At 48.8% G+C, this 27,847-nt stretch overlaps 1 protein-coding gene across 1 annotated transcript in view; it reads left to right on the top strand.

Annotated features, from left to right (window-relative positions):
* The window catches only part of LOC119171524 (atrial natriuretic peptide receptor 1-like), a 642,832-nt gene that overhangs the window by 479,458 nt on the left and 135,527 nt on the right, over nt 1-27,847 (top strand). Inside the window, exon 17 of the mRNA XM_075892142.1 lies at nt 3,558-3,681. Coding sequence (XP_075748257.1) covers nt 3,558-3,681 — 124 coding nt within the window. The remainder of the gene's footprint in view (nt 1-3,557; nt 3,682-27,847) is intronic.

Here is a 27,847-nt window from a genome sequence, read left to right as displayed (position 1 = left end):
TATCCATTCAACCTCGAGAGGAAATTTTTACGTCACCGTTGCCGTGCACAACGTTTCCCGGTTTTACTGCACGGCCGCCGACAGTACTAGCAGCAGAGGGAAAGTAGCGGGAGCCACAGTAGCAACAACAGCTATAGAATGATTTCCTGCCATGGCCTCCAAGATTGCAGGCGTGCTTGGTTCAAGTGAGCCCCGCTAGGTAGCACGACTTGGTTAGTTTAACCAGGTAAAAATTGAACTTTGGACCACTCACACCATTCCCCATAGCATTGAATTAATATACTGACTCTAGAGTGAAAGCTGGGGCGGATAAACTATAGACATCTAAACGTTGACATCTTGGAACGTTGCATTTTTGCCATCACAACACTTTTTAGAACAGCTAAGTTTAGACGTATGAAATACACAATGTTTTACAATATACATCGTAAACAAGCGTGTTCACATATTGCAAACAAACGAAAATTGTATGACTTTATTATCAACTATTTTGAGGAAAGAAACAACGATCATTTGTGCAATTTACTGCTCACTGAAGTGTTTGCAGGTTTGTTTAGCAGATAGCGCCACCAGCCTTGTAAAGTAGAAAACTTAGCGGTGCGGCGTGCGGTCGTATGTGCCGGCTTGCTTGCGCTGTCCTCTGTGTTTTTCGTCGCCATGAGCCAAACACTAACACGAGCGATATAACACGAGCGATGTAACCGAGACGGACGAAACAGTAAAATACGCGCTGCTATTACAGTATGAAATGGCGAGCGCGAGTGAACGTCTCGCGAAGGCTTAGTGTCGTTCCATGATGGTGCCACCCGAGCGGTTATATAGGTTTCAATGCATGGACCCTATGGGGAGCTTCTACTCCGGAGTCTGTATATTAACTCTATGCCTCATAGTAACTTACGGCGGATTTTCATTAATGAAACAGAAACGAACAAGCAGTTTTTTGTTTTGCGCATCTTGATGCACAGAAGGTTCTTTATTTAGTGCAGGTAGTTCGATTACTAGTTATCAATCGTAGGCGGTAACTCCAACGTCATAGGGATCATTTAGCGAATTGCCCACTCTTGGCGCATTTGTTCTCGTAGTAGCTTGTCAAAATGGTTGATTGGGCGAGTTGGTGATACATGACTAATTATGAAATGGAAGCGCACAACGTAGAAGCAGACGGAAGCTTGTCCCTGTCTTTCCGTCTGCTTCTACGTTGTGCGCTTCCATTTCATAATTAGTCTCGTAGTAGCGCTGTCTCTGAACTCTCAAATGGGTCGAACTTTTGAGTACCGTCTAGTGGGGCTACCTTACAAGGACGCCGCTCGCGCTGGGAGTCCGCGCTTGGCCGTGACTGTCGCCATTGTGAATTCTCGCTGGTTGCGACTAATAAACGCCTTAACAAATTGGCGAATGTGCTGGGTAATCGTGAATTTACCTTTAAGAAGCACTGACAGAATTTAAGAATCAAGATGTGCCCTTCCTTCGATTGCTCAGTGTCGTAGGTCCTGTTGGTCAAATTTCAATCACGTGCGTTACGTGGCAGTTATTTTATTTCGGCGGCAAATAGCGTACGAGAGCTGTACGGGAAACGAAGAGCCCTGCTAGATCGGCACTAGTGCTACGTGTTCGGTGTGATACATATCACGCATACTATCCTAAGTGGCGACGCGCTAGCAGCGATGGCGTCTACGATGCGAGTGTTCGTTTTGTGGCGCCGACTGGCGCTGAAGCCTTTAAACGCACTCTTTGTATTTGATCTTCGTCGCACCGCCTTGAATGATTTTGTAAAATTACATAGACACAAACCACCTATAAAAGAACGGCGAAAAAAGCATGATTCATCGTGTGTTCGTCAGTCAGCATGTCGGAAAACTGTTGTGAGTAGCAGTCGTGTGGTTCGAAGGGCTGGAAAAGTGCAATGAGGGTGTAATTTCATTACATGTATGTTAGACGCCAACACGACCACAATCTGTCAACGTGCAGTAGCGTATAAACAAATATCATCACTAACAAGTAACACAGTAACACGCAGGTATCTTTACTAGTGAATTTTAGTTCGTCCATAGACTTTTTTTTGCGTCCTCGTAATACCGGGTTACTGCTGTTGTAACAGTGAAAGGCCTGATAGGGGGGCCATCTGGAAGCGCAAACAACCTGGATAACGTAATCTCAGCTGGTCCGCATTCCATTGACCCCCTTTACGAATACCTGAATGCTCTGCACGCCAAAACTCACCAATATAGCTAATTGAGACGCACGAGTGAGTATGGCTGAAGCAAGAATCGTCGGGCACCTCCTCATTGCTGCTTGGAACGGCGTCCATTTGGGAATCGCAGTTTTGCAAAGGGTTTATTGAAACAAAAAATGATTCGCGACGTCGAGAATCATGGCAATTCCAAGCTCCAGACTGTCGTATTCAATCCTTGTCGACACTTTCTATGGCGATGACGGCAATGTAGGTGACAGGGCATGGCTGAATGTCTGCGCCTATCAGACAGAATCTTGGCGCAGCAGCTGAGTCTCACGTCACTCTTTTGTGTGGAGTTGTAGTCCACTGTGGCCGATCTAAAGGTGACCGCGAGGAACCGTGCCTAGCGCTTAGAATGACGGGCTTGCTGGCCGTTTTCAATCGTGCTATATACTAGTGATGTAAATCGATAAAACTGATAGTTATTCGTCTCTCAGTTGCGTTGTATGTCGCGAATCGCTACTACGGGGTTGACAGCTCCTATACCTAACGCAAAAATTTTGGCATGAGCAAATGTGACATCAGTGTTCCTTTAATTTCTTGGAAAGTAGGACACTGCTTTTGATTATATAGCCGTTTTAGAAGTTGTCATACATTAAGCTTTCACTCTGACATAAATTGGTATTTGACTTTAGTGTCCTTTTAACGCAACCATATAGAGATCATGACGGCGCTCTCGCATGAGTGTCAATTCATTTTGAGCAGGAGAGATACTGATGCATGAAGTAGAATGCGCTTTCTGAACATTCTAGATGCTCGTGCTATCGGTGTCAAAGGAAATCCGAGCAGGGGCTAGCATTCCGTAACAGTACCACCATAGACAGGCACGCTCATGCGCTGTGTTGTCAAACCCGATGCCTGTCCACTGTTATGACTGTAGAGAACCCACTATGGCTGTTCGAATGCTAACTGCTGCTCGGGTTTGATTTGGCACCGATAGCACAAGGTGAAAAGCTGACGTTTAGTTCCCAGCATTTCGGTGCGTTATCAGGACTGCTTATCACAAGTTGTGAACAGATGCGAATGGGAAGAAAACATAATAGAGAAGCAAATGCATTTATACATGGCAAAGATGATTGTCTTTAAATAAAGTTGCTGAATTTGACAACAGAAGTGATGAAGGATTTCCAGTTGCAACACAAGTTGTGCCCGAAAGCGATAATTGGTGCTTCGAGTAACATGTGCGCAGCAGCGGAGATGTGGCCGCGTATAGAGGCCACCGAAGCTTGCTGATAATGATGGCCCGGCATTTGATGGCAATCTATAAAATTTTTGATCATTTAAAGCGTGCGTATCATGTTTTCACCCACAATATCTGATGCAGGTCGGTGACTAGTCAGCTCATTAAAGGAGAATCTGTGACGGCAGAGTCGTACGATAGCGTGACGATATACTTCAGCGACATCGTGGGCTTCACCTCCTTGTCGGCACAGAGCACGCCAATGCAGGTAGGCTTCGCCAGAACGTTTTCATTGGATCAGAAGTATTACATGTTTTAAGAATAAAGCGTTATCAAGTACAGTTATTACTACTACTTGCGTAGCAGTAATATATTGTTAGCAGTAAATAAAATAAAAGGTAGTATTGTCTACTAATATCGCTTGATTTCGAATTCGTCTAACATCATCGCCTACATTGAAAATGCGACGCTGTGGCTGGTATCAAGCCCGCAATGTTTGAGTTCAGCAGACGAGTACCGTAATCACTGTATTAATCCACTGTGGCTGTATATTTTTAACGTATGCTAAGGAGTTCTCTTGTTATTAGGAATATATTTTTGCGATTGGCAAACTAGTCACTTATGTCACGAGCTAACTATCTTGCGCGGAATAGCTTATACGGGCATGAAGAATGATGTGGTCGCTTTATACTGTAAAACAATCACAAAGAAAGAGATATTACAATTCTAAATGATATTCGAGGAGTACATAGTTTGGATTATAGCCTGCTTTCTGTTGGGCGATGACTAAGATATATACCACGATCACATATGATCACGCATACGTACAGTCAACTACAATAGTCTACGGATCACGCGAGGGCGTTGTCTAGAACGTCTCCGTAAAATTTCCGGTATACGTCGGAGGCATAGGCCGCCCAAGATGCATTGATCTCTGAATCCATGGCCTAGCTATCTTACCGAGTAGTTTCCACATTTAACGCGACGCGCTCTTTGGTAGCCGTGTTGACGTGCTTCTGTCTCGACAGTGGTCTGTCAACGTCGCAATTTTCATCGTGAAGTGATATGCACCCGATTCACACCGTTTGAAGCATGTCGTGGCTGCTATCAAGATATACCGCATATAAGCGCTTTGTGCGAAAACAAGGAACTAAGGCTCTAAAGGAAACAGGGCGTGCAATGACGGACGCATGAAGGACACCACAAACGCCTTGACTTACTTATTGAGCCCGTATTTCTTCTTTTAGAATGAACACGTGCCAACCATATATCGAGTTACTGTATATGCTCCCTACGAGAGCAGAGTTGCGCATCGGCCTGCCTTATGTTCAACGACTGTGCAGTGAAGCCACTCGCCGTATGCGCAGGAGAAAAATACGGTGCGATGTTCCCGTGCGGGCGGCGTGCCGCATACTTTTCCGCGCGTTCCGAGCAAGATTGCACTGCTGCAGTGAGGTGGTAAATTGTTATAGGTAGCGAAAATGCTTGAGGTCCCTGAGCTTAAATTTAGATGCATGTTAAAAAACGCCAGGTGGTCGAAATTTCCGGAGCCATTCACTACGGCGTCTCTTATGTTAATATGGTAGTTTTCGGACGTTGAACTCAACAAATAATTAAATGAGGCGAAAATGATTTAAAAAGTAACTCATTCGTAATGATGCCACAGCGCGGTTTTTACACCAGTTACGATGCACAATGCTCTGCAGTAACAATTTTGTGATTGCCGGGTTCATTTTGACCGCGCTAAATGGCGCCACCTATCCAGTCTGTCGGGGGCTCACATGTTTGCGGCTTCGATGTTCAGGCCATTCTAGCGTTTATAATGCTGCTAAAACACTGTAATAGCTATTTGCGGTTGCACTTCGGCATATTTTGACACTATGTCTGGAGTATCCGCAATGCTGAGATCGCGAGTCTCTGCGAACGAAGGTCGATTTGCAAAATAGCGCCGCAAACGTAAAGCCTACTCGCTGGGTAATTTACGTTACGGAAATGTTTACGTTCTCTAAAGACAAGCGCATGCACAGATTCTATCCGGTTACATGGTAATGCAAATCGTATACATACAAGCTTGAAGCCCCTAAAGGCGGTCACGATAATACTGAAAACAGCGCGGGTGGAGAACGCGCGGGCGCTGCACCATGGTGCACGTAGTTAACTTCGCCGCGTAAATTCCAACGTTTGACGTCTCTTTTCACCGCGTGACAGTGCTCGCCGAATAGCGGCACCAGCAGTAGAAGGACAAGGTATGCGCAACATAGAGGTTCCATATACAGTGTTTTTAGTACCAACTAGCTTAGCTCTCTCTCATTTTAAGCATTTCTGTACGGGAGCAGAAAACTGCAATGTTTATGAGCAAGAAGAAAACCCGTTTCCGGCACAACGCGGTGATCGGCATTTGATAAGGTACCTCATAAACGCCTGTTACTGAAACTTTCCCACTTAAACTTACACCCCGCAGTCCTAATCTGGATCCAAGAGTTCTTACATAACCGTTTCCAATCTGTCCTTGTAAACGATCAGCTCTCCAACTTTATTCCAGTTACATCAGGTGTCCCTCAGGGTTCCGTCCTTGGCCCCTTGTTATTTCTAATATATATTAACGACCTACCAACGAACTTTACTTTTAACATACGCATGTTTGCTGATGACTGCGTTTTGTACCGCACAGTAACGAATGTATCTGATCACATTAGCCTCCAAAGTGACATTAACCAAGTGCAGCGTTGGTGTGAACGGTGGCAAATGGAACTTAATCCTAACAAATGTAAACTTGTGTCGTTTCAGCGTCGCCATAACCCGCTCACCACTTCCTACGTAATCTCTAACACTCCTGTTCAACTTGTACAATCCTACAAATACCTTGGCCTAACTTTGTGCAGTGACCTAACTTGGGCTGAGCACATCCGGACTATCATCGCAGCTGCTAATCGTACTCTCGGCTTCCTAAAACGTCATCTGCGCAACACACCCCGCCATGTAAAATTATTAGCATATCAGTCCCTCGTAAAAAGCAAGCTTGAATATGCATCGTCAATTTGGAGCCCACAACACGCGTATCTCATTACTGCACTCGAATCACTTCAAAACCGTGCTACTAGATTCATTCATTCCTCATATGCCTATCACATTAGCGTTTCATCTTTAAAAGAAGAAATTGGCCTGTCCCCTCTATCTCCCGCCGCTACATTGCCACCCTTTGCTTGTTTCATAAACTTTTTCACAGTCCACTTGCAATCGAACCTTACATTCCCCCCCCCCCCCCCCCCCATTTCGCAGGTCATATCGCATTGGCCATGTCTTTCAAGTTGCCCGTCAACGTTCCCGCACCGTTACTTTTGCTGCCTCATTTTTTCTTCGTGCAGCAAAAGACTGGAATGACCTCCCCAACCATATTGCAGCAATCACCTGTCCATCAACATTTATGCATAGCGTCACAAGCCATTTTTCAAGCTAATTCATGGCTTTTTTGTACGTTTTTTGTAACCCCACCTCTTATGTAATGTCCCCCTAGGGACCTTTAAGGTAATAAAATGAAATGAAATGAAATCGGCGGTAGATGGCGCACTGCTAGGATGCGCGGACAGGCAGTTTGGCACGCGCTCACGTGACCTGTAAACTTTCGTGCTTGACTGTACACTCGAAAGCGCAAAAATATATTAATGGCACGCTGTGTTGATGGCAGATGAAGAGAGCGGAGAAGTGAGCCGTTGCTGTGGCTGAGTAAAGAGTCGTTCGCTTCGAGTCCCTGTTTGTCATTTCCTCTCGCGACAGAATAGTCGAGGCGCTGGGTGCAGTACTGCGACGTCTTATGCCAGCTGGTTCTGAACTAGAAGCAACCAATGCCAGTGCACTATGATCTGCTGATATACATCGAAGCAGCCACCGCCTTCAAGGACTACCACCACAGTACGGCCCCTTGGCACGTTCCGTCAGGACAATGTTTGCCACATCCGCAACCCAAACTTAGCGTAACCCATTCGCTAGCGTACCTTATATTATGAACAGGCCTCGCACACCCAACCCATTCCACAGTGATGCTGGTGAAAATGTGGAAGACTGGCTTGACTGCCGTCAACGACTGGCACAATCGCTGTAAGTTGCAGAACGTGTGCATCTCCTTCTTAAACATGGAAGGAGTTAGGTTCGAGAACCACTAATCTTCAGTCATGAGTTGGCGATAATTTCATTGGCAGCTTCATGAGGTCTTCAATAACTCCGAACGGAAAGAGAGAGCGGAGCAGGCACTTTGCGGTTTCAAATACCGAACGAGAGCGTTGCCATGTTTTTCGAAAAATTGTCGCGATTATTTCGACGGGTGGACCCCATATGCCAGAAAACAAGAACGTGCACCTGTTCATGCGAGGCGTAAAGGAGCAGCTTTTCGCGGGCCTTGTGCACAACCCTCCTACTCCGGAGTCGGAGTTCACACGTGAGGCCACAATTAAGGAGCGCATGCTTCGGCCACGGTTGTCACAGTATGAGTGTCAGGCCTCAGACGGCCATGTCCGCTGCCTGCTCGCTTGTACCAGGAGGTAATGGCAGGGAGGTCCTCACAAAAGTCATACGGCAGGTCGTTCGCGAAGAACTTGAGAAATCTTATGCAGCGTCCCTTCCGGATATTGCTGCTCTTACGGACGTCGTTCGGAACGAAATTACGCAGTTTGTTCATTCCTCACCACCATCGCAAGTGGAACCTCCCACGCTTTTCTACGCAGATGCCTTACGCGTCTCTACGCCGCCAGCGACACGTTTCGTTCACCTGCTGGGGCCCGTAGACGGTTGTCTAAGTTCAGTCCATTGCCCGGCTTCGCAAGCCCATTTTCGTTCTCGTCAGTGATAGTCCAGCGCCTGGCGTGCACCTGACAGTCGTCTTTTGTGCTACCATTGTGGTGAAGTTGGACACATGTACCGTGACTGTTACTACCGATGAATAGGCGTACGTGGATTCCACCCAGATTCCCGTTGTCCACGCTACGGTGAGTGCCCGCAAGAAATTGCCGATTACTTGAAAGGTAGTCATCACGCTCCGGCCCCGCCGCTTGCTATCCCCCCATCCATCCGCATCAACGCACCATGCCCGACCAGCCTTTGGGTCCACTGGTGTCAGTGGCGCAAGCCCACGCCGGGGAAACTGAAAACAGCGATTTCTGGAGGTGACGCCGCTGTCACGCGGATCGACAAATACCCTGCGCCACTGCCTTACGACGTACCGTTAAAGCCTTCTTCTGAAACCGCCAGCAGAACGTCCGCTGTCACTACAGTTTCCGTCCACTGTTATCCGGTGACTGCGCTTGTCGACACGGGAGCGGATTACTCGGTGATGAGTGCTTCATGGGCCGCCCGTCTGCACAAGGTGCTGACAACGTGAAACGGCCTCAACGTATCACCGCTGGAGGACACTTCGTATCCCCTACAGGAAGGCTTGAGACTTGTGCGTCGGCTTTTGTAGCATCATTCCTCATACTGCCCAACTGTTACCGGCCTTTTATTTTGGACATGGAGTTTATTCATGAGTATGGAACGATAATTAATCTTCGTGATCTGTTCGTTAGTTTCACTATATATATTTCTCCATATTCCGACATCGAAAACGAACATTGTCGCGTGGTCTTTCGCGTAGTTGATGATGGCCCCACGTTGCCGCCTAGCAGTAGTATCTTAGACTTTGTTGAGTGTCCGCAGGGACAGTCAATTACGGGCATCGCCGAAGTTAACCTCACGTTATTGCTTGATCGGGAAATCGCCATTGCTTGAAGTGTCGTTCAATTGCGAAATGGCAAGACTACGCTTTTAGTTACGAACTTCAGGTGTGAGCCATTTCGCGAAATCCACCACCGTAGCTTGCTTGGAGGCAATAAATGATTTGGACGCCTTCCATTTGATTACGATAATCTCGATTGAGAACAGCTCCGATACTGACGTGACTAGTCGCCTCCACGTCAATCGCCAGTTAGAACAACCCAAGCGAAACTCCCATCAGTATACAATACTGATCGGAGACTTTAATGCAAAGGTAGGGAGGAAGCAGGCTGGAGACCAGGCAGTAGGAGATTATGCCATCGGTACTAGAAACGCCAGAGGAGAGCTACTAGTAGAATTCGCAGAACGCAATAGTTTACGGATTTTGAATACCTTCTACCGAAAACGAGGAAACCGCAAGTGTACATGGAGGAGCCCTAATGGCGAAAATAACAACAAAATAGATTTTATAATGAGTGCACACCCAGGCATCGTGCAGTATGTGGAAGTGGTTGGCAAGGTACGATGCAGTGACCATAGAATGGTACGGTCTCGAATTCGCCTAGACTTGAGAAAGCTACGACAGAAACTGATACGCAAGAAGCCAATCAATGAGCTAGCACTGAGAGGGAAAGTACAGGAATTCAGAGTCTCGCTTCAGAACAGGTACTCGGCTCCTAGTGAGGAAACCAACCTTAGCATGGACAAAATGAATAATAATCTGACGAGTATCATTACGAAGTGTGCAGTGGAAGTTGGAGGCAGGGTAGTTAGAATAGACACTGACAAGCTTTCCCAGGAAACGAAGAATCTCATTAAGAAGCACCAAATCATGAAAGTCTCAAGTACAACAGACAAAATAGAACTGGCAGAGCTTTCGAAGTTGATTAATAGACGTAAGGTATCCAATGTGAGAAGGTATAACATGGAGAGAATTGAACACGCTCTGAAAAACGGAGGAAGCGTCAAAGCAGTGAAGAGGAAACTTGGAATAGGCAAAAATCGGATGTATGCACTAAGGGACAAAGAAGGCAAAATAACTACCAATATGGATAGGATAGTTAAAATAGCGGAAGAGTTTTACAGGGATCTGTACAGTAGCCGGGACAATCACGACTTTAATACTATACGAACTAGCAGTAACCCAGATGACACCCCACCAGTAATAATAGAAGAATTCAGAAAAGCTTTGGACAGCATGCAAAGAGGCAAAGCTGCTGGTGAGGATCAGGTAACATCAGATCTGCTGAAAGATGGAGGACAGATTGTGTTAGAAAAATCAGCCACCCTGTTTACGAGGTGTCTCCTGACGGGAAGAGTACCAGAGTCTTGGAAGAATGCTAACATCATCTTAATACATAAGAAAGGAGATGACAAGGACTTGAAGGATTACAGGCCGATCAGCTTGCTCTCTGTAGTATACAAGCTATTTACAAAGGTAATTGCTAACAGAGTAAAGAAAACATTAGAATTCAATCAACCAAAGGAACAAGCAGGATTTCGAACAGGCTACTCAACAATCGACCACATTCATACTATCAATCAGGTAATAGAGAAATGCTCAGAATATAACCAACCACTATACATAGCCTTTATAGATTACGAGAAAGCGTTTGATTCAGTAAAAATATCAGCCGTCATACAGACACTGTGAAATCAGGGTGCCGATGAAGTATATATAAACATCCTGGAAGAAATCTACAGGGGATCAACTGCTACCATAGTGCTTCATAAAGAAAGCAACAGAATACCAATCAAAAAGGGTGTAAGACAGGGGGACACAATCTCCCCAATGCTATTTACCGCGTGCTTACAGGAGGTTTTCAGAAGTCTAGGATGGGAACAGCTAGGGATAAGAGTTAATGGAGAGTACCTTAATAACCTGCGCTTCGCCGATGACATTGCATTGCTGAGTAACTCAGGGGACGAATTGCAACTCATGATTACGGAGTTAGACAAGGAGAGCAGAAAGGTGGGTCTTAAAATGAATCTGCAGAAAACGAAAGTAATGTATAACAACCTCAGAAAAGAGCAGCGCTTCGAGATAGGTAATAGTGTACTTCAAGTTGTAAAAGACTATGTCTACTCAGGGCAGGTAATAACCGCGGAGCCGAACCACGAGATTGAAGTAACTAGAAGAATAAGAATGGGGTGGAGCACATTTGGCAAGCACTCTCAAATTATGACAGAAGATTGCCACTATCCCTCAAGAGGAAAGTATATAACAGCTGTATCTTGCCGGTACTTAGCTACGGAGCAGAAACCTGGAGACTTACAAAGTGTGTTCAGCTTAAATTGAGGACGACGCAGCGAGCAATGGAAAGAAAAATGGTAGGTGTAACCTTAAGAGAGAAGAAGAGAGCAGAGTGGATTAGGCAACAAACGGGGGTTAAGGATATCGTAGCTGAAATCAAGAAGAAGATATGGACATGGGCCGGGCATGTAGCGCGTAGACAGGATAACCGCTGGTCGTTAAGGGTAACTAACTGGATTCCCAGAGAAGGCAAGCGGGTTAGGGGGAAACAGAAGGTTAGGTGAGCAGATGAGATTAAGAAGTTTGCGGGTATAAATTGGCAGCAGTGAGCACAGGACCGGGTTAACTGGCGGAACATGGGAGAGGCCTTTGTCCTGCAGTGGACGTAGTCAGGCTGATGGTGATGATGATGATGATGATGATGATGATGATGATGATGATGAAGAAGCGAGCAAGGCTCTTCAGTCTCCTCTCATCCTTTAGTGACTGTTTCGCCAGAACGTCGAAAGTCCAGCCGACCCCTCTAATGAAGCACAATATCACCACTGAGCCCAACGTCCAACCCATGTGCCAATACGCTTACCGCGCGTCGCAAAAGAAATAGGATGTCGTCCGTCGTCTAGGGAAGCAATTGCTCAACGACGACGTAATTCAATCATCGACAAGTCCTTAGGCGTCGCCAGTTTTTTTGGTTCAAAAGAAAGATAGTTCACTAAGATTCTGCGTAGACTACCTCAAACTGAACGAAATAGCGAAAAAAATACGTATATTGCCACGTTCCATTCCTCAAGCTTTGTTATCGCCCCAATTCACTACGCAATTCTCACCGCAAACCGCGCCTGAAGTTTTCGAGAAGCTTCCGGACTGTAGTAGATCATTTTGATAAGATCACGCCCACTCCGCAATCTGTATAGGTTATTCTGGAACACTCGTCACCGCCAGCGATAACTCTAGAACATTCGATGGCAAGAGTACAAAGGCCGACGCACTTCGCCGCTTGTCAGTAGTTCATCGACGGCCGACGCTCCGTTCACTGCTATTTGTGTGCAAGACTGCTACTGTAATCGGACTTTCCGTTCACCGGGCACAGGTTTGCCCAATTAAACTGTTAAATCCCAACATAAAGTCTCCTGTTTTCGGCCACGTCACGACCCCGTGACATCCGAAGGAGGTGCTGCTTCGTTCATGTATCAGACGCCCCCGTCAAGCCGTGAACCCAGCCCACGTCGCGGAGAAGACACCAACGCCAACCAGGAGCAGCGAACAAGCCGCCGACAACAAGGGATACCACCGGAGTACGGGCTTCTACAAGACAAAGCGCGGAAGACCAAGGCCATGACCGCGACTGCTGCGACAATGACAACCGCAGCGTCCAAGCCCACGATCGTCATGCATCAACCCAGGGAACCACCAATTTTCCATGCGTCATCGTTCGAAGACCTGGAGACCTGGCTAGAAACAGGCGACCCTGTGGCCGCCGTCAACCACTGGGACAATGATGAAAAGCTCCGTCGTGTGTTCTTCTATTTGGAAGACACCGCAAGGACCTGGCTAGAGAATCGGGAGTCCACGCTCCGAACGTGGGATATTTTCTGCGGCGCATTCCTGCAAACGTTCGCGAGCGTCGCTTCGCAAAGAGAGGGCCGCTGCTTTACTAGAGACCCGGGTTCAGCTGCCAAATGAAAATGTTGCCGTTTTCACAGAAGAGATGACCCGCCTATTTCGTCACACTGACCCAGACATGCTTGAGGCGAAGAAAGTTCGTTTCCTCATGCGAGGGGTCAAACAGGAGCTCTTCGCGGGGCTAATGAGGAATTCACCGAACATCGTCCAAGAGTTTGTATCCGAAGTGACCACTATTGAAAAGACTGTGGACATGCGCACCAGACAGTATAATCGGCGCCTGACTCAAGAATGCGGTGCTGCTTAAGCCAGTAGCTCCGAAGACCTGCGTGAAACGATCCGAGCAATCGTGTGGGAAGAGCTGCGCAAGCTGTTGCATTGGGCGCAGCCTCAAGTGGATACGATCGCCGACATTGTGCGAGAAGAAGTTCGGCAATCGCTTCGAATTCCCCAAGCACAGCTGCCCGAGCGGGAAGCTATGAGATACGCCGCTGCAGTGCGCCACAACGCTCTTCCACGTCCTCGCCATAACACCGCCCCATCGCACTTCCGTCGCCAGACGCCACCGCCGCCGCCACCCCCACTGACGCCCTACCGTTTTTAGCGGGCCAGCACACTGTGCCGAGGAAAACGAACATTTGGCGTGCACCTGACAACCGCCCGCTCTGCTACCACTGCGGCGAGGCCGGGCATACATACAGCCGTTACCAGTACCGACAGATGGGACTGCGTGGCTTCGCCTCAATGCACCGCGTTCGCAGCCAGGGGAACGGCTACGCGACACCGCCGACTACCTGACAGGAACTTAGTGGACACCACGAAGTCCTTCCCGTTCGCCGTCACCCAGCCGCCGCATGTCACCGCACGGCATTACTCTGGCCCAACGCGGGGCCGGTCTCCTAGCCCGTATCCGGGAAACTAAGGGCAGCAACCGATGGAGCTGCGGTTGCTGTGCGACGAACTACAGAAGATTCTCCGACGGCGACGCCGACGCGACGGAGCCTTTTGAACACAACACAAACCAGGCGAAGCCCTGAAGGCAAAAGCTCACTTACCGAAGGTGGCCGGACTACGCAACATGGAAGCAGCGGAACAAGCCGACGCAGCCGTGACCCGACGCCACGCCCTAACTGTAATGCGAGACGGCGAACTGGCGACATCGACGTTCTTATCGACGGCCACAGTGTGACTGCTCTCGTCGATACTGGAGCCGACTATTCTGTCATCAGTGGGTCGTTCGCCGCGAAGTTAAAGAAAGTTAGGACAGCTTTGAAAGGCCCTGAAATCCGCACAGCCGGAGGTCATCTCGTAACGCCTGCAGGAATCTGCACAGCGAGGGTCACCATTAACGGCCGTATTTATCCTACAGACTTCGTAGTCCTACAGCGTTGCTCGAGAGATGTCATCCTTGGCATGGACTTCTTATGCCTCCATGGTGCTGTCATCAACCTAAAAACAAGGTCGATAACGTTATCCCAGAAGAAGCACTACCGCCGCGCACGCCGTCAAGACACCATGCCTTGAATGTGCTGGAAGAACAAGTCACCATTCCGCCTCGCTCAAGCGTCATTATTTCAGTCGGCGCTCCTAAATCACCTGACTTGGAAGGCGTCGTTGAAGGCAGTCAGCATCTGTTGGTCACCCGAAATATTTGCGTCGCAAGAGGAATTGCAGAGCTGCGGGGAGGCAAAGCAACGGTTATGCTCACGAATTTCAGCAATGAGTACAAACATGTGAACAAAGGAACAACGGTCGCATACATCGAAGAAATTGTCGAAGCCACCAGTGCTTTCGCCCTCGCCAATTCTGCGGAACCTGCTCAGAGGAACCAAGCCCCTCCCATAGCTTTCGACGTCAATCCCAGACTTCCGAATCATAAGCAAGGACAGCTCAAGGCTCTGTTTCTGCAATACGAAGATTCCTTTTCGTCGTCATCGAAAATTCGGCAGAACCCAGTCAAGAAACATCGCATCATAATCGAAGAAAATGCCAGACCACTCGGTCAGAGTCCGTACAAAGTTTCGACGCGAGAACGCGAGGCCATGAAGAAACAAATCGATGAAATGCTGCGGGATGACATCATCCAGCCGTCCGAGAGTCCATGGGCGTCGCCCGTGGTGTTGTAAAGAAAAAGAATGGGACCCTACGTTTCTGCGTCCATTATCGCCGCCTGAACAAAATCGCAAGGAAGGACGTGTACCCTCTCCCACGAATAGACGACGCACTTGATAGGCTCCAAAACACCAACAATTTTTCGTCAATGGACCTCAAGACAGACTATTGGCAAATAGAAGTCGACGAAAGAGACCGAGAGAAGACGGCGTTTATAACCTCGGACGGCCTCTTTGAGTTTAACGTGATGTCCTTCGGTCTTTGCTCAGCGCCTGCAACTTTTCAACGCGTTATGGATACGGTACTGGCAAGATTGAAGTGGCAGACTTGCCTTGTGTACTTGGACGACGTAGTCGTGTTTTGCTCGAGTTTCGACGAGCATCTTGGGCGCCTCGAAGCTGTACTTCAAACCATCAAGACGTCCGAACTTACTCTGAAGCCAGAAAAGTGCAAATTTGCGTACGAGAAGCTCTTGTTCTTGGGGCACGTGATCAGCAAGTCTGGAGTTCGTCCCGATCCACGGAAAACAGCCGCCATAGCCGAATTCCTGTCGCCCACTGACAAGAAGGCAGTGCGCCGATTTCTGGGCCTGTGCGCCTACTATAGGCGGTTCGTGAAAAACTTCGCCCGCATCGCCGATCCATTCACTAACCTTACCAAGACCGACGTAGAGTTCAAGTGAAAAACGCCGCAGGAACACGCTTTCCCGGAGCTTAAACATCGCCTCCAGACGCCTGCGTTACTTGCCCATTTCGACGAGTTCGCTGAGACAGAAATACACACTGACGCTAGCAGCGTAGGTCTCGGCGCGGTTCTTGTGGAGAGGGCTGACGGATTTCAAATTGTTATTAGTTACGCCAGCCGATCACTATCCAAAGCAGAAGCCAAGTATTCCACAACAGAGAAGGAGTGCCTCGCCATCATCTGGGCTACGTCAAAATTTCGCCCCTACCTCTATGGCAGGCCTTTCAATGTTGTGAGCGACCACCACGCCTTGTGTTGGCTAGCCACATTGAAGGACCCTTCAGGTCGCCTCGCACGATGGAGCCTGAGACTTCAAGAATATGACATAACCATCGTTTACAAGTCCGGCAGGAAAGACTCCGACTCCGACTGCCTCTCTCGTGCGCCTGTCGACCCACCACCGCCCGACGACCCGGATGACGACTTCTTTTTGGCAACGATAACTGCCAATGACTTCGCTTAACGACAGCGGGCCAACTCAAAGCTTAGGGCCTGTTATAACCGGCCCCGCTGCTGGGTCGCGCCCCGAACTGCACGAACAGAGTGGCCAGGGCAAAAAGCGAGCGTTTATTGTCCGGCTTGGGTTTTTATAAGAACGAAAGTTAAGGGAAGGGGAAGAGGGAGATAAGATAGAAGGCGCGCGCAGCGTAGACTGGCAGCGCTTGTTTAGCGGTGGCGAACAGTTCGTGGCATCCCTTCTTCCTTAGAATCCATAACGTTCCACTGGCTTCTTGATACGTGTGGAACGTCTTAGCTCTGGGGGCGGGTGGCCCGGAAGACCGGGGCCAGTAGCCGTTGGAGCTTCGCAGTCTTGTACTGGAGGGTCCGGGCTTATCTGGGGGCTAGTGAGAGCCTCTGGACTCGATGGTTCTTCGATGCTTCTCCGCCTGAGCTGGTCCATGTGCCGGTGAACAAGCCCGTTCTCCGTGTCGACAGACACGATGCGTGCACCAGAGGTTGACCGGACCTTCCCAGGTGTCCACTTGTCACCACGGCCGTAATTGCGAAGGTACACAGGATCTCCCGGTGCGAAGTTCCACTCGGCGCTGTCAGCAGAGTGAACATCCCCTGTTGCTCGGCTCCTGGGAGGAAAACACATGTCTAATCGGGTGCAGAGCTGGTAACCCAACAACATTTCTGATGGTGAGCGCCCGGACGGAAGTGTCGTGTTTCTATAGCGGCACAGTGTTCTAGCCGGCGCCCATGACAAGTCTGCGTCCCCACACTTCTTTAGTCCGTCTTTGATGGTTCGCACCGCACGTTCAGCGAGTCCATTACTCTGTGGATGGTAGGGGGGTGCCCGCACGTGAACTACCCCGTTTTGTTGCAAGAAATCCTTGAACTCCCATCCGGTGAATGGCGTGCCTTCATCAGACACTACTGTGTGTGGCAGACCGAATCTACTGAACAGCGTTCGCAGGGCATCGACTGTGTTGCGCGAGGTCGCGTGAGCCAGGGGAATGGCCTCAATCCATTTACTGTGAGAGTCCACGACGACAAGAAGCATCTTGTTTTGGATCGGACCCGCGAAGTCGACATGCAATCGCGACCATCTTTCCTGCGTCTCTGGCCAGCGAATGGGTGCTTGCGCGGGTGGCATGGGCAACGCCTGTACGCAGTGCTGACACACAGCGGCTAAGCGCTCAATATCGTGGTCCAAGCCAGGCCACCAAAATTTTGACCGTGCAACTGCCTTCATTGCAGAAACTCCTTGATGAGCTCCATGTAATAACTTCAGTAGCTTCTTCCTGGCTTCCGCCGGAACCACAACACGATGACCCCAGTGAAGCAAGTTATGCTGCACGGACAGCTCGTTCCGCCTTTTGTGATACTCCCGCATCTCTGTGCCTTCCTCCGCAGTGCGTTGTGGCCAACCTTGGATGACGTATCTGCACACACTTGACAGTACGCCGTCTGACTGCGTGAGGGCCGCATCCTGCGTACTCGGCCGCATCCTCGTCGTCCTGCAGCTCCTGTTCAAGATATTGGGGTAACCGGCTTAACGCATCCGCGTTGAGCATAAATTTTCCCGGCTTGTACTGCAGTTTACACTTGTATGCACCAAGTAGTAGCGCCCATCTTTGTATTCTGGCTGCCGCCATGACGGGGGTCTGACGGTCGTGCCTTAACAGGCCCAGCAACGGCTGGTGATCCGTAACCAGAGTGAACTCTCGTCCCAGTAGGTAGTCCCTAAACCTAGTAACACCAAATATCAAGGCTAACGCCTCGCGCTCGATCTGAGAGTACTTTCTTTTGGCAGTTGTCAGCGTTCTCGATCGAAAGCCTACGGGTCGCTTCTCGCCTTCGGTGTGATGAAAAAGTGCAGCATCAACTCCGTATGGGGACGCATCACACTCCAAGAAAAGCTCACGGTTCGGGTCAAAATGAGTGAGTATGGGTGCCGCGCACAACGCATTTTTCACCTGGACAAAGGCTTTCTTTTCTTTGGTGCTCCACGTCCACTTAGCGCCCTTTTTCAGCAGTTTGTACAACGGTGCTAGAATGGTAGACAAGTCGGGCATAAACTTGTTATAAAAGGTTACCATGCCCAGAAATGAGCGTAGCTCGCAGACGTTCTGTGGAGAGGGGGCTATCCTGATAGCATCCACGTTCTTTTCCATGGGATGCAGTCCGTTCGCGTCAATACGGTGACCTAGATATGTAACAGAGGGCTCGCTAACGCGGCACTTATCAGCACGAAGCTTAATGCCATGTTCACGGAAGCGCTCGAGCACAGCCATCAGATTGCGGTTTTGGCTGTCACCCTCTTCCGCTATCAACACGTCATCCAGGTACGCTTGCACCCCAGGCAAGCCCTGTAGGATTGATTCAATCGGCCTTTGGAATATCGCCAGTGCCGAAGCAATCCCAAACGGGAGGCGGTTGAAGCAAAAGAGGCCCTTGTGGGTGTTTATCACGGCCAATTTGCGAGACTCTTCGTCTAGCGGGATCTGGTTGTAGGCGTCGCGCAAATCCAAAATGCTGAACCGCTCTCCCCCACCTAATTGCGCAAAAATATCCTCGATAAGAGGCAGCGGGTATTGTTCCAGCTCGCATACTAAGTTCAAAGTAACCTGGAAGTCACCGTAACTGCGAACTGTGCCGTCTTTTTTTAAGACTGAACAATGGGCGTAGCCCATTCCGAGTGCGTCACTGGTGATATAATGCCAGCTGCCACGAGTCGATCTAATGCCTCTGAAACTTTATCCAACAGAGCGTAGGGTACCTTTCTTGCCTTGAAGAACTTTGGCGTCACTCCAGGCTTGATGTGAAGGCGCACCGGCGGGCCTTTCATGAGTCCTACGCCCTCCGTGCACAGGTCGGAGTAGCGGTCCAACACAGCAGGCGCGGGCGGAGACTCCGGGCTCGACCCGAGTGGTGGCGCAGCTACGTGGAGTACTGCTGCACCCTGCTCTTGTAGTTTCTGCAGCAAATCACGACCGCACAGGAGAGGACCTTCGCAGTCATATACGATTAGGTTGCAATCAACCTCCGCCGATTTGTGGCATACACGCATTGACAGTACTCCGAGTACGGGTAGCTTCCCCAAATAGCACGCCAGCTTTATCTTCGGCTCCTGCAACTTCGGCCATTGATGACGGTAGGCTTTGTAGGTTGCTCTCGGTAGGACGCATACGGGCAAGCCGGTATCAACGTCCATTTTCAGCTTTACGCCGTTCCACGTGAACGTTTCCTGAATCGGTGGCACCAATGAATTCTTCGAAGTTACGGACTAAAGTTGCGACGCGCTGCTATCACTGTCGTTGGCTTGGGCTGTTACATTCAACGCGTTGTCGATCCTTTGGCGCATGCGTGCCAAGTGCCATTGTTTTCCACGTTTGTAACAGTGCCTCCCACGCATTGAACAGGTCGCGCGCTTATGATTACGCTTTCCGCAGAACTCGCATGGCTTTCCGTCTTCGTTTTTCTTCTGGCCTCGCGGCACCCAGCGTTGCTCCTTCATTGCCGACACTGTTACCGGGGGCGTTTCTCGATTTATGTTCTCCGCATCTAACTCTGCCCTTTCTGCCGCCGACGCAAGTGCCTCTGCTTCTTGTAATGTCAACTCAGGTTTCGCGAGCAGCTGCTTTTGCAAATTTCTTGAACGCACCCCGCACACGATACGGTCCCTTAACATCCTATCCAGCATGGACGAGAAGTTGCAGTTACGTGCTAGGCGCCGTATTTCCACAATGAATGCGTGAACAGACTCTCCTTCCTGCTGGTTTCGGTGGAAAAACTTGAAGCTTTCTGAAATTTCGTTTGGTCGTGGGTCATAATACTCGCTTAGAACTTTCACTACCGCATCGTAGCCGAGTGCGTTTGGCTTCTGCGGTGCCACTCTACCGCATAGCACATCAATCGTTCGCGACCCAAGTGCGGCTACCAACAGGGCTCTTTTCCTGGCCATCGTCAGTGACTTCGTTTGCTTCAAAATATGCCTCAACCTTCACGAGGTACGCTTGCCACTTATCTGTGTCGTCGTTGAATTCCTGGAGGCAGTGACTCATGCCTGTCGATGGGGGTGGCTGCTTGCCCGCCTTCAGGAATCAGCTGGGTCTCGTTCTTTGTTGAAATACTCGTCGCCACTAATATAACCGGCCCCGCTGCTGGGCCGCGCCCCAAAATGCACGAACAGAGTGGCCACGGCAAAAAGCGAGCGTTTATTATCCGGCTTGGGTTTTCATAAAACCGAAAGGTAAGGGAATGGGAAGAGGGAGATAAGATAGAAGGCGCGCACAGCGTAGACTGGCAGCGCTTGTTTAGCGGTGGCGAACAGTTCGTGGCAGGGCCCTAATAGAAACCCTCGAAGGCAGGACCACCGCAATTCCGAAGGTATTCAAGCGCGCACTTGCGTCGTTCTTCCTGCGAAACGGTCTTCTCCAAAAGCCGGTCTTCGCCACCGCTTCGAGCTAAGTACCTCCTTGTGGTGCCTTCAGCTCTGCGACCAGAACTCCTGCAGGCCCTGCACGACGACCCGACGGCAGGGCACCTCGGTGTTTCCCGCACGCTCGCGAGGATACAAGAAAGGTACTACTGGCCACGTCTTACCACCGACGTCACTCGTTATGTGAGGACATGCCGGGACTGTCAGCGACGCAAGACACCGCCGACAAGGCCAGCGGGACTTCTGCAGCCAATTTTACCACCTCGCTGACCGTTCCAGCAGATTGGTATGGACCTACTGGGCCGTTCCCGAGGTCGGTTTTCGGAAACAAGTGGATAGTGGTAGCTACCGACTACTTCACCCGCTACGCCAAGACAAAAGCCCTGCCCAAAGGCAGTGCACCCGAGGTAGCTAAGTTCTTCGTCGAAAATATCGTCCTACGTCACGGCGCCCCGGAGGTTCTCAACACACAGTAAACCGATTCTGACCCTTAAGGGTGTCGAAAAGGGTGCCGACACCCTAAGCACACCCTTTGAGCACCCTATTCGCGTCTCAGCACCCTACAAGCGGAACCTAAAGGGTGAACACATCAAAAGGGTGGAAACTAGGGTGCAAAAAGGGTGCAACAACTAATGGGTGCTGATGAGCACCCATTAGGGTGCACAGTCACCGACAAAGCTTTGTGAGTAACGTGGTCATAGAGCATAACCAACAGCTTTTAGATGTCTACTGGTTAGACACCATGGTCTCATTAATAGCCCCACCGCAGTAACGGATATCTGAATAGCGATAGTGCCCGGCTGAACGTAAGTTCTGCACTGGTTCTTGCATTCTTGCTGTCTTTTTCTTGTCGCCTCACGGCCGGCGCTGACCAAACCATGCGCTACAAGCTCACTAGCCAATGGCGGAGTACGCAGCTTGTAAAGCTACAACAGGATTGTGACTTACACATATAGAGCTCTCGGCCTCGTTTGCGCCTAGCGGCTGCATTTCCGATGGAGCCGGAAATGAATGAAAGAGTTAGGTCAGCAGTAAATGCCGTTCCTCTGTCGGTGCACCGACAGAGGAACGGCATTTACTGCTGACCTAACTCAAGCAATCTTGGCATAGAACCAGACAAAGCACCGCCGGACGACAGCGTATCACGCACAGACCAACGGCCTTACCGAGCGGCTAAACAAGACGATCGCCAACATGCTGGCAATGTACGTCGATGTCGAACACAAGACGCGGGACGCCATTCTTCCGTACGTGACCTTCGCATTCAACACGGCGGTGCAGGAGACGACGCAGATATCTCCATACAAATTGGTCTATACGGAAGGAGCCTGACAACGACGCTCGATGCCATATTACCCAACGTCACCGACGAAGAAAACCTCGATGTGAGTGAGTACCTTCAATGTGCCGAAGAAGCCCGACAACTCGCGCGTCTCCGTATCAAGAATCAACAGACGACCGACGGCCGCCGTTACAATCTTCGACGGCGCATCGTGGAATACCAGCCCGGTGAACGTGTTTGGTTGTGGACGCCGATACGCCGACGTGGACTCAGTGAAAAACTTCTGCGACAGTACGTCGGACCGTACAGGGTGGTTCGACGTCTCGGCCCACTTGATTACGAGGTTGTCCCCGACGGCATCACTAACTCTCAACGACGCCGATCGCGACCTGAAGTCGTACATGTCGCGCGCCTCAAGCCGTTTCATGCGCGTTAACAATTTAAAACTATTTTTGTATTATTGCTGTACCGTAATTTATTCATTGTACTTTCTTGCATAATTTTTGTACCTTCATCTTTAGTTGAAGCATCGGGACGATGCCTTTTTCAGAGGGGGGCAATGCCACGTTCAATTCCTCAAGCTTTGTTATCGCCCCAATACACTACACAATTCTCAGCGCAAACCGCGCCTGAAGTTTTCGAAAAGCTTCCGGACTGTAGTAGATCATTTCGATAAGATCACGCCCACTCCACGAACTGTATAGATTATTCTGGAACACTCGTCACCGCCAGCGATAACGCTAGAACATTCGATGGCAAGAGTATAAATGCGACGCACTTCGCCGCTTGTCAGTAGTTGGTCGACGGCCGACGCTCCGGTCACTGCTATCTGTGTGCAAGACTGCTACTGTAGTCGGACTTTTCGTTTACCGGGCACATGTTCACCCAAATAAACAGTTAAATCCCAACATAAAGTCTTGTGTTTTCGGCCACGTCACGACCCCGTGACAATATCATTTTTCGCGCATCGATGACTCCCTCGATTGCCTGCGACACGCCCGTTACTGCTCTTTCGTGGATCTCCGTAGTGGATATTGGCACATTGAAGTAAATGAACGAAACCGAGAAAAAACAGCGTTTATTACACGCGACGGTCTGTATGAATTTAAGGTTCTCCCTTTTGGTCTGTGTTCTGCTCCAGCCACATTCCAACGAATGATGAACACAGTTTTGTGTTAACTGATGTGGCACTCGTGTTTAGTGTATTATGACGACGTAGTCAGTTTTTCTAGGACTATTGAACAGCACATTGAGTGGCTTGAGGCAGTTATTCTGGCTTTTCGTACCACCGGACTGTATCTGAAGTCAGGAAAGTGTTATTTTGGTAATGAAGACTCAAATTTCTTGGCCATCTTGTCAGCAGCAGTGGTGTTCGCCCCGACCATAAGAAGGCTATGACACTTGCTTTATTACCGATACTGAAGACAAAGCATGATGCACGCCGCTCTCTAGGCCCTTGTGCTTATTAACGCTGCTTCGTAACAGAATTTTCGGAACTCACTTACCCTCTACAACCACTCGTCAAGGGCGACATCGCCTTCATTTGAAGTCCTAAACAATCCGACGCTTTCCGCGAACTTCAACAACGTCTACAAATGCCACCGATCCCTGGCCACTTCGACACCAAAGCAGGCACAGAAGTTCGCAATGATGCGAGTAACCTTGGCATGGGAGCTATTCTCATGCAATATCAAGATGGAGTAGAGCGCGTCATCACGTACGCAAACCGCACGTTGTCATCTGTGGAGAACTACTCGATGACTGAAAGAGAATGTTTGGCGGTTGTTTGGGCCATTACGAAAGCCAGGCGTTACTTGTACGAACACCCCTTCCGAATCGTCAGTGACCACCACTCTCTCTGCTGGCTGGCGAATCTGAAAGGCCCTTCGGGCTGTCTCGCAAAATGAAGCCTTCGGTTACAGAAATTCGTTATAACGATAGTTTACAAGTCTGGCCAGAAACACACTGACACTGACTGCCTTTGGCACACCCGTCGAGATCACTGCAGCAAACAAGGATGAAGAATTCAGCTTCCTTGCTATTCTCGCATCATTAAATGTGACTGAGCATCAACGCGAAGACTTAGAACTACAACCACTGATTGAGTGCCTTGAGGGACGTCGCCCACAACCCCCACGTCAGTTTGCGCGTGACTTTCCATCTTTCTGTCTACGCCAAGACATCCTCTACAAGTGCAACTTTCAGTCAGCGAAAACTTAGCTTGTGTTAGCACTGTACATATGGACATTAAAAGAGAAAAATGACAGAGACGTCTAGAAAGCTGGGCGCGAAACTTCCAACTGTTTATTTTATACCCTTACATCCATCTTATACATGCGTAAAAACACAACTCAGTTTGCACATGGTGTCAGCCCAAAAAACGTGATTTCTTTATTCGTCAGTCCAATCGATGGTGAACTCACACACAAGTTTCTGATTTCGGCTATAGCTTGTGTGTGATTTCACCATCAATTGCACTGACGGATTAGGAAATGACGTTTCTTGGAATGACACCGCGTGTAAGATGAGTTGTGTTTTTACGCAAGTATAAGACAGATGGCAAGGGCATAAAATAAACAGTTGAAAGTTTAGCGCCTACCTTTATAGACGTCTCTGTCGTCTGTCCTTTTTAATTTCCAAATGTGCCGCGCTAACACAAGCTAAGTTCATGAATAACCAACTCGCCCGAGCCACAACACTTTTCAACGAAAACTGTTTGCCTCTTTGTCGTTCCTGCTGCTCCCTGCAATGATATTTTGTGTGCTTGGCACGACGAGCCATCGTCAGGGCTTCTTGGCTTCTCACGTACGCTGGAGAAGATCACGAACACGTGCTACTGGTGGAAACGTACAAAAAAAAAAAAAAACGCCCCGCAGTACGTCAAGACTTGCACAGCTTGCCAACGACGCAAGAATTCAACGATGAAACCAGCTGGTCTGCTTCAGCCTTCACGACCCCCTCACGCACCTTGTGAAAATGCCGAGATGGATTTACTCTGCCCATTTCCGAAGTCTACTGCTGGTAACCACTGGATTGTTGCTGCCACCGACAACTTGATTGGATACTGCAAAACACAAGCCGCCCAGCGAGCAACTGCTTCCGACTTGGCTAACGTTTTTATCAAGAACACCGTTTGTTTCCATAGTGCTGCCCCTGTCGTCATCACAGATCATGATACGGCATTTACGGCACAGTTGCTCCGAGAGGTACTGTTTGTGAGTGGTAAGATGCACCGAAAAGCAACTGCGTACTACCCGCAGACTAACGGGTTAACCGAACGCCTTGAAAAAACGATGGCAGATATGCTTTCGATGTATGTCGCCAAGGATCAGAAAAATTGGGACGAAATTCTCTCGTATATCACATTTGGCTACAACATAGCTCTTCAGGAAACCACAGGCTTTGCTCCTTTTCGTCTGGTTTACGGCCGTGACGTCTTCACAATGCTTGACATCATGCTACCCCGGACGCAGATGTATTTGTTCAGCGTGCCGAAGACGCCGGCCAGCTTGCGCGCTTTCGAATTTTATCGCGGCAAAATCAAGATGCTCGCCGGTACAACACCCATTCCAGAGCAGTAGCATACAAAGTGGGTGACCTAGTCTCAGTTTGGACTCTCATACGTCAATGTGGGCGCTCAGAGAAATTGTTATGTCGCTACTTCGGACCTTACCGCGTTCTTCATCGCCACGGGGGAGTCAACTACGAAGTTGTCCCAGCAGGCACGTCGCACCGTTCTCGTAGACCGCGCTACTCGGATATGGTTCGTGTCTCCAGGTTGAAGCCGTACAATTCGTGCTGACTGCAAGTCACGAACTTTAGGATGTGGAACTTGCGTTGAAGACAGTTGTACACTTCTTTCTCGCTTCTTTTTTTTTCATCTCATCCTTGTGCTCTTCAATGGACACAAAGATTTTCGGCTACCTGTCATTGGTTTTCGGAGCCATGGCATTCATGCGATTCTTTTTTTTCTTTGTGGAGAATGCCACGCTGCGTTGGTGGCAGAAGAAGATAGCGAAGAAGTGAGTGGATCCGATACTGTGGCGGAGTACACAGCGCAGGGATACATTACTTATGGTATAAAAACTTTACGTACGCCCAATTCTGGAGTTTGGTTGCGTTCTGTTTTCCGGAAGTGCCGAGTACAAATTAGGACCTCTTATATTGCTAGAAATGCAAGCTCTGCGGCTGTGTCTCGGGCTACCTAGGTGTGTTGCGAATAGCGTGCTTTATTTGGAACTTGTCGAATCATTTCATTTGATGCTAGATTTCGGCAGCTTATTGTGCAAACATTTTTAGAACTCTACGATGTGCCCCTCTTCTGTTCACAGACAGTTTTCATCAAATATCCAGTTTCTTTCTTTAAGCGCCCGTGGTGTCGTTATCAAGGACACCAAGTCATTATCGTCGAGTCTCTGTTATCAAGTCTTCACGTTTTTCTCCAGCATTTAACTCCCCAAACCATATGCTCGGTGCCAGTTGACTTAATTTTCGATGACATTTTTCCGAAAAATGCCAAGTTACTTCCAAAGCATGTTCTGGAGGACCTCCTTCAAGACCATCTCAGTTCTTTTCCCAACTACGTGGTAATTTCGACAGATGCAACGCAAAATCCTTAGAAGGCTGGAGAAGGTATTTTTTCTCATCAGCTTAATTGGTCTTTTGCGCTCCGATTGCCTGACTTCACACCAATTTATTTCACAGCATACCTGGCTATTACATTGGCTCTTCGAAAACTAAATTATCAGCAATCAAAAACTATTCTTATTTCGCATGCTTTGTCTGTATGTACACATCTCACGTCCGCAAAGCGGTCTTCTCTTCTCAGGTATTTTGGTCTCTCGTACCGCATAGCCTATCAGAAGTTCGGTTTATTTGGGTCCCCGGGCATGCTGGAATTGTACTAAATGAAATAGCTGATTCGCTCGCTTCGGCATCTTTAAATTTTTCGGTGGTGCTAGTAGCTCCACAGTTTCCCTTTATTACTGCCGAAAGATTCAAACGCCTCTTAATTTTAAAAATCAACAAAACATCGCTCCTACAATCTGAAGAATTTCGGCACTTGCAATTCACATGGAACACCACAAAATGTCTTTCCCGTCAGTGTGAGGTGACCCTCACAAGCTTTCGCTGTAAAATTCCTCGGTTAAATTTTTATCTCAACAAATCAGGATTTTCATTAACTAACCTATGTGCAGTTTGCAATGAACCGGAAACAATAGATCACTTTCTGCTCACATGCTGCCGCTTCGCCTCACTGCGACGAATAATTCTTGAAAGACCGATTGGTATGCTTGGATTGCCAGTCAATACATCCACCCTATTATCGTTTGGAGTCAGTCAGATAGGTGTGGGCCGCAGTGCTATTCTGTCAGCGCTACATAAATTCATTCAGGCAACCGGAAGGATACGCTGCTAGTAGTACTGCCAGATATGTCAAATTCTTTGTCGCCCTTCCTCATTCTTGTTAATTTGTTTTATATACTCTGGTTTATCGCATTCTTTTGCACTTTTCACGTTTTCTTTTTTAAGGAACATTATTATTGTTTTAACTAATTTGCTCTTTCTTTAGCAAGCGTTGTACAAAAAATATCTACTATAAGGTACAGTGTGGCCAATCCGCCTTGTGGGTATGAGCCAAAATCTCCTAGGCGACAAGACAAGACACAGTCATTCGCTTGGAGTCCCTGCTTGTCGTTTTCCGTCGCGACAATGTATATAACAACGTGGTGTTTTTGCGAACTACCCGCTTTATGAATAAAGCCTTATAAATTAACTTGTCGTGTATA

Source organism: Rhipicephalus microplus, chromosome 4, assembly GCF_043290135.1.
Source record: "Rhipicephalus microplus isolate Deutch F79 chromosome 4, USDA_Rmic, whole genome shotgun sequence".
NCBI classification, from domain to species: Eukaryota; Metazoa; Arthropoda; class Arachnida; order Ixodida; family Ixodidae; genus Rhipicephalus; species Rhipicephalus microplus.
Note: the sequence above shows the minus strand (reverse complement) of the source record. Positions and strands in the feature narration are given on the sequence as shown.